The following is a 7,407-nucleotide window of genomic DNA, read 5'->3' as shown; positions in this document are numbered from 1 at the left end:
ACACCTTGCTGCCTTCAGCTCTCGCTGAAGAGCAGGAGGAAGAAGAGGGCATGGATGTTGCTGCCCCAGGAGAGAAGTGCTGAGGGTACATGTGCTCCAGCTTAGGCAACATGTAAAGAAGAATAAGTACTCCTAAAAGAAACGCTTTCTGTGTTGGAATGGAAAATGTCAAGTGTGTGATCATCATTGACTTACAAAGAGTCTGTGAAAAACCTGTATTTTATTGTATTTTATCTTTAACAGTAAACAAGGAACTACTGCAAATCCTATGAAACACGGATTTAAAAAAACATGGTGCTAAAGGCACTTTTTATAACGTCTGGAACAAAATCTGAACTCAGTCTCTACTGAAGAAAGTTCCCTGTGTTTTCACTCCTGCTTAAGCTAATGCTTCTTTCTCCAAGAGCCTTTCCCAAGTGCACCAACAACAACATTCTTTGTATTAATTGATCCAGTATTTCCACTGCAACCTGAAATACGACATTACACCTCCCTTACTTCTGACTGTGATAAATGTCCACCAGCAACTGTCCTACTAGTGCACTGGATGTGCTGTTGCATGTCCCTAGTTTTGTCTTCACACTCCCTCAATTGTAAATGTTGACAGTGGCACAGGTGCAACAGAAGAAATAAAGCAAAAGGATTACGAACTGAAGATGCCCCCAGGATATTCTGATTCGTCTCCTCGACTGTAGGCGAAAGTCTCTTCTCACATCTGTATAACAGAAAAGTAGGATCTTCTAAGCATGCAAATCTTTTTGCTGATATCCCTGGGAGTTTTGCATATGCAGTGAAGCAGAACACCACAGCTGAGTATTACTACCTACATCTGAGGGGAAATTGTCCTCAGTGGCACTGATGGAGATACTCAATCCAAAAGCTGCCTCCTACAAATTTCTATTAATTCCAAATAACTATCCTTGCCCCCTTTATCTGGCAAACCTATATGTATACACATGAAAGAAATACATCCAAAAGCATTTTCAATTTTTTTGATTTCCAATCATAAAAACTGAGGATGGAAGTAGAGGAAGGTTTTCAGATTTGATCAGAGCAGTTCAAAGGAGGGTCTGAAGCGCTCTCATAAGCTTTGATTCTTCAAAGAATCAGATGTATGTTTCAGCATTTAAATCATCCCATTTAAAACCTATTTTGTTCTACTGGATTAAGTTAAATATATGAGAGTTCCTGCAGGATCTGGGTCAGAGCAATTATTAGTAATTAATATAAGCATTGCAACAGGGTTTATCTGAAATATTTCCTTGCTATGTGGGGTAAATGCTGCATATGCAATAACACATTAACAAGTGCAGAGTGTTGATACTGTGGTCATCACCTGAGAAAATCCTAAACCCCCTGGGACCACTTCAGTAATCTGAATGGTTTACATGCGTGGGGGAATTCTTTTTAACATAAAGACCACAATTTTAATTCCCATTAGCAGATTTTTTTTAAGAAAAAAAAAATCAAATGGCTTCTTAGTTGAAGGAAGTATGAAAGTATGGCTTAACTGTGATATTCGGTCACCAAGTATTTCCCTTAAGATATATATTCAGTATAAAACTTCCTTTCCTACATAGGTTTTATAGTCAAACTGTAAAAATGGTAAAAACTAATCAAAACTGGTCTACATTCAAATATGTTGCATACATAAAACATTAATGACAGCATCTCTATTAATTGAATGCTTGAAACAGATGGGAAAATAGTAAATAATATATATACTTTTAACAATAAATAAACATAAAATATTTCAAACCTAAAATATAAAATTTACATATCCAAAATACAATATATATATAATCTATTTTGAAAAAGTTTCACTGATTACAGAATTAGTGAAACACAGATGAACTGTATTTGTATTTCCATATACAAATAACGGAGCTCATTTAATGTCCACAGTTATACAACTTGTTGATTTCTCTGCTTTTGAGTAGGATTGTTAGCTCCAAGTATCAATAATTAGGCTTGCACGTGTGCTGTCACATCAAATAATAGCATTTGGAATTATAACCATAATAATATAAATTGTTTTTTAATAATTGCAAAAGTACAGCTTATCAAAATATTGTGCCAAACTAATTTCAGCAGGTGCTGATGTGCCAAATTTGAAAATAAGATTTTAAATCTAAGACATTTTATCCCTCTGAAAAGGTTCTATATGCTATGTGACTTTCATTCAGAAGGAATAAGTATTAAGAACTGGCTCATTAAGACCACAACAGCAAAAATTAACCTAAAAAATCTGAAGGGGGTGGAATTATTATCATATATACAATATATACCTCTTTCTTACACTTCAGGAAACAAAAAGGATTTACTTGTTCAAACTTGTTCAAAGCTCAGCTAAACAAACAGTTTATTTGTAGCATTAGTAAATACAGTAGCAACTAACAAACTTTGCTGTACACTGTAATTACATGTAGTGTTCAATAATTTTATTACTGTTGCTCAGGTGACACTTATTTGATCTTGTCTTTCAGTTTCAGCTCTTTTCTCCTGACGATATTTAACTGCAGCCCAAAAGGTTATCTTTTTCAATACTTGCTGTAAAAGTCTGGGTGGTAACCAGGATATTTGAGTCTTTAAAAAAGTGGCATTTTTACCAATGCAGTCAAGGCACAACCTACAAAAGAAGTCAGGATTTACAAAAGTCTTATAAACTAAGGATATAACAATGAAACATCTTTAAAATCAACTCATATATAAATGAAATCACCATTCTGCAAAACAATTAAACCTTTCATACTGTTTTGCAATATTATACATAGTACATTTACAATATTAGCTAAACAATGGTTTTATAGTTTACCAGCCTCTCCATGAATAAATGGTTCTAAGTGCTTTATGTTAAAAAAATAAATAAAATCAAACCCTCTTCAGATATTAAAAACAGTACAACAGCTGCTGGCCCTAGATTCACTGTACCTCTGTATAATCTCAACTTACCTAAGAAGCGAGTATGGTTCTGTCTGAAAGATCAGTAAGTCACTGCAGTGTCCCTAATGAAAAAAATACCAACAAAAAAAGAAAAACAATTAGGAAATGACCAAAATAGATTTAAATCTATCATTCCCCTTTCCTTGCCAAGACAGCCTATGTGCCACAACCCTAAATAGAACCACCATTATTTGCTTTGATGGATAAATATAAAATCACAAACAGAGAGCAGATTTAGGCTAGATATCAGGAAAAATTTCTTCACGGTAAGGGTGGCCAAAATCTGGAATGGGCTTCCAAGGGAGGTGGTGCTCTCCCCTACATTGGGGGTCTTTAGAGAAGGCTAGGTAGGCATCTGGCTGGGCTCATCTGACCCCAGCGCTCTTTACTGCCCAGGCAGGGGGTCGGACTCGATGATCTGTTGAGGTCCCTTCTGACCCTAGCATCTATAAATCTATGAATGAATCTATGAAAAATGTAGACTTATAAGCATGACTGAAGTCTGTTTTTAGATTAACACCTAACCAAAATCTAATATTTAGATTAACACTTAGTTTACAAAAATGCTAACCATCTCCCTAGAGGAAGGACTTTGGGGACACATAACCCAATGAGATATGTATGGCCACATTTTCTACAGTATTGTGTCTTCCAGTGCATCTTCAGTCCTGTACCGACTGATGTCAGAATGCGTCTTTCACCAAGCACTGGAGTATGCAGTCTTGGACCTTTAGGGACACACGACCGGTACCTGGATGGCAGTAAAGCCCCAATAGCTAGTCACTTATGACACTAAGCTAAAAAAGCTAAGGAGTTGTGAGGATAGAGTACATATTAAAAGGTATTTTTAAAGAAAGTAGTAATGGTAGATAGAGAGATGCTTGGGAGAAGTCAATATAAAAAGGGAAAGCCAAGCAATTGCATTACATGACATAAAAATAATGAGTGTTTTGTTTGATCAGAAATCTTTAAAATGGTAAAGAATCAAATTAGAAAGAGTTTAAACAATTCAGAACCATCAGAATGGAAACATTAACTTACATAACCAATAATACTATTATTACTACCCTAGCTCTCTTTCTACTTTACCTCTTATTGTTACACTTACTTGTCATGTCTACATTTAAGTCAACCACAGCAAACACTTATACACATGCGTAGCATTCATGAGTATGATTATATGGCAGAAGACAACACAGTCCAGGAATAACTGAGCTAGCTCTACACGTGCCAGCTCCAGAACTGGATGCAGTACAGCTGCATTAGCATGGTGCTGCTCTGGGAATAAGAAGTCCTCCATCTCTATGCAGCTAATTAGCCCACAGTACTCCACTTACACAGCTATGCTGGTTTGGTTTCCAAGCTAGCGCATAATGAGCTGGCTCAGCGCATCTCTTCACGGCGCACCACATCAACTAGGCTCATTGGGGGAAGGGGAGGATGAAGTCGGAGGGAGCCTCGGACCACCAACCCAAGTGTCGCCCACAAGAACAGCCCAGCCAAAACTGACAACGAGCACAAGAAATACCCAGATAAAAGACCCGGATAGTCCTGGGATTAGGGGGGCAATGCATATAGCTTCAGGAGGCCTTAAATGCCTATACACTAATGCTTGTATTTTCTGGAACAAGCAGGAGGAATTTGCCCTCCTGCTAGCTAACACAAACCCAGACATAGTGGGGCTCACCGAAATGTGGTAGGATCCAACGTACGACTGGGCAGTGAACATCAAGGGCTATAGGCTGTACAGGAGGGACTGGACAGGGAGGAAAGGCAGGGGTGTGGCGCTCTATGTCAAGGAACAATTCACATCCTCAACGAGCAGCACTGGATCAGAGGAGGGGCAGATTGACGTGCTCTGGGTCAGAATACAAGGGGGTCGGGGGGGGAAAGGGAGTTAATGGTGGCGGTCTACTATAGATCACCCAACCAGGGAGAAGAGCTGGACTGGGAATTCTCAGGTCAGCTCGCAGAGGCAGTTAAGTCAAAGGATGTGATCATCATGGGTGACCTAAACTATCCGGACATCGGCTGGGAAGAGTAGTCATCCAGGTCTGACCACTCACGTAGGTTTCTAGCCGTGTTACAGAACCTCCATCTAACCCAGGAGGTGCACAGTCCCACCAGGGAAAATGCCCTGTTAGACTTGGTCCTGGCTACGAGTGACAACCTGGTAAGAGACTGTGGGTGCTCGACCACCTGGGTGACAGCGTCATCGCCTATTGGAATTCACCATCCAGCACAGGGTATCAAAGGCCTGCAGCCAGACAGCAGCCCTAGACTTCAGGAGGGCGGATTTCATTGAGCCAAGGAGACTAGTCAGGGAGGCACTGAGGTCCCAGAGGGGCGGGGAGTTGGGAGTCCAAGAAGAGTGGTCGTTCCTGAAGGAGACGATCCTCCAAGCCCAAAGGGTGGCAATCCCAACACGGATCGAAGGGGGCAAGAGTGCTCAAAAGCCCCCATGGCTTACCAAAAGCATCCAGGAACATCTCAAAGTTAAGGAGGCATACACCCAATGGAAGGAAGGGGCCATCACCAGGGAGGCCTGTAGGGGGGCTGTTAGGAAGGCCAAGGCGGAGATGGAACTGGGACTAGCGACCCAGATCAAGGATAACAAGAAATTCTTTTTTAAATACACAGAGGGTAAAAAGAAGGTTCCGGGTAACATGGGGCCTCTGCAGGACACGATTGGAAATCTGGTGGTTTCACCAGATGACAAAGCTAACCAATTTAACAATTCCTTTACCTCCATTTTTCTGAGCGGGGACCAGAACTTCCCCCCCACCGGGATCCTGGACAGACCCAGGAGAGGCACAGCCAGGCCCAGGGTGAGTGAGGACCTAGTCAGGGAACTTCTGGAGGGGCCGGACGTGTTCAAATCAGCAGGTCCTGACAATCTACACCCCCGAGTGCTGAGGGAATTGGCAGACGTCATTGCGGGACCCCTGGCACAGCTTTACGAGCACTCATGGTGCTCTGGTGTGGTGCCAGAGGACTGGAAAAGGGCCAATGTGGTCCCCATTTTCAAAAAAGGGAGGAGGAAGGGCCCAGGAAATTATAGGCATGTTAGTTTTACCTCGGTCTTGGGGAAGCTCTTTGAGAAAATTATCCAGGTGCACATCTGCGAGGGGCCAGCAGGGGAGTGTATGCTTAGGGGCAACCGACATGGGCTCATTAGAGGCAGGTCCTGTCAGACCAACCTGGTGGCCTTCTATAGCAAGGGCACAAAATCCTTGGATGCAGGTGTCACAGTGGACGTAGTCTTTCTGGACTTTAGGAAGGCCTTCGACACTGTCTCTCCCCATTCTCATTAAAAAATTAGGAGATTGTGGTGTTGACACTTACACAGTCAGATGGGTTGTCAATTGGCTGGAGGGCCGCACCCAGAGAGTGGTGGTGGACGGGTCGTTTTTGACCTGGAGGGCTGTGGGCAGTGGGGTCCCCCAGGGCTCGGTCCTCGGGCCTGCACTGTTCAACATCTTCATCAGCGACTTGGACGAGGGGGTGAAAAGCACCTTGTTCAAATTCACAGATGACACTAAGATGTGGGGAGAAGTGGGCACGCTAGACGGGAGGGACAGGCTGCAACTGGATTTGGACAGGTTACAGGGGTGGGCAGATGAGAACAGGATGGGATTCAATACTGACAAGTGCAAGGTGCTGCACTTAGGGAGAAAGAACAAGCAGCACACCTACAGGCTGGGGAACTCCCCTCTCGTCAGCACAGAGGCAGAACAGGATCTTGGAGTCATTATAGACTCCAAGATGAACATGGGCCGCCAATGTGGGGACGTAGTCAGGAAGGCCAACCGCACTTTGTCGTGCATCCACAGATGCATCACGAGCAGGTCCAAGGAGGTGATCCTCCCTGTCTATGTGACACTGGTCAGGCTGCAGTTGGAGTACTGCATCCAGTTCTTGGCACTGCACTTCAGAAGGGATGTGGACAACATCGAGAGGGTCCAGAGGAGCGCCACTCGGATGGTCAGGAGTCAGCAGGGCAGGCCCTACGAGGAGAGGCTACAGGACCTGAACCCATTCAGCCTCCACAAGAGAAGGCTGAGAGGGGACCTGGTGGCCACCTATAAACTGGCCAAGGGAAACCAGTAGGCAATGGGAGAGTCCCTCTTCACCCGAGCACTACTGGGAGTAACAAGGAATAATGGCCATAAGTTGACAGAGAGTAGATTCAGACTAGATATCACGAGGCACTACTTCACAGTCAGGGCAGCTAGGATATGCAACCAACTTCCAAGGGAAGTGGTGCTTGCTCCTACCCTGGGGGGTCTTCAGAAAGAGGCCAGACAGACACCTTGCCGGAGTCGTTTGACCCCAGCATTCTTTCCTGCCCATGGCAGGGGGTCCGACTTGATGATCTGCTCAAGTCCCTCCAGCCCTACCAACTATGAAACTATGGATGTATCCAAAATGATTTCAGCAGAACTCCTTACATGCTGGGTTCAG

At 43.4% G+C, this 7,407-nt stretch overlaps 1 protein-coding gene across 1 annotated transcript in view; it reads right to left on the bottom strand.

Annotated features, from left to right (window-relative positions):
• Positions 1 to 207: 207 nt before the first annotated feature.
• The window catches only part of KLHDC1 (kelch domain containing 1), an 84,194-nt gene continuing 76,994 nt past the window's right edge, over positions 208 to 7,407 (bottom strand). The window contains exons 12-13 of the mRNA XM_025210023.1: positions 2,953 to 3,005; positions 208 to 2,629 (exon numbers count right to left, since the gene is read on the bottom strand). Coding sequence (XP_025065808.1) covers positions 2,455 to 2,629; positions 2,953 to 3,005 — 228 coding nt within the window. The 3' untranslated portion in view covers positions 208 to 2,454. The remainder of the gene's footprint in view (positions 2,630 to 2,952; positions 3,006 to 7,407) is intronic.

The sequence above is a fragment of the Alligator sinensis genome, unplaced genomic scaffold, assembly GCF_000455745.1.
Source record: "Alligator sinensis unplaced genomic scaffold, ASM45574v1 scaffold564_1, whole genome shotgun sequence".
Lineage (NCBI taxonomy): Eukaryota > Metazoa > Chordata > Crocodylia > Alligatoridae > Alligator > Alligator sinensis.
The sequence above is the reverse complement of the archived record's forward strand: the minus strand, read 5'-3'. Positions and strand labels throughout refer to the sequence as shown.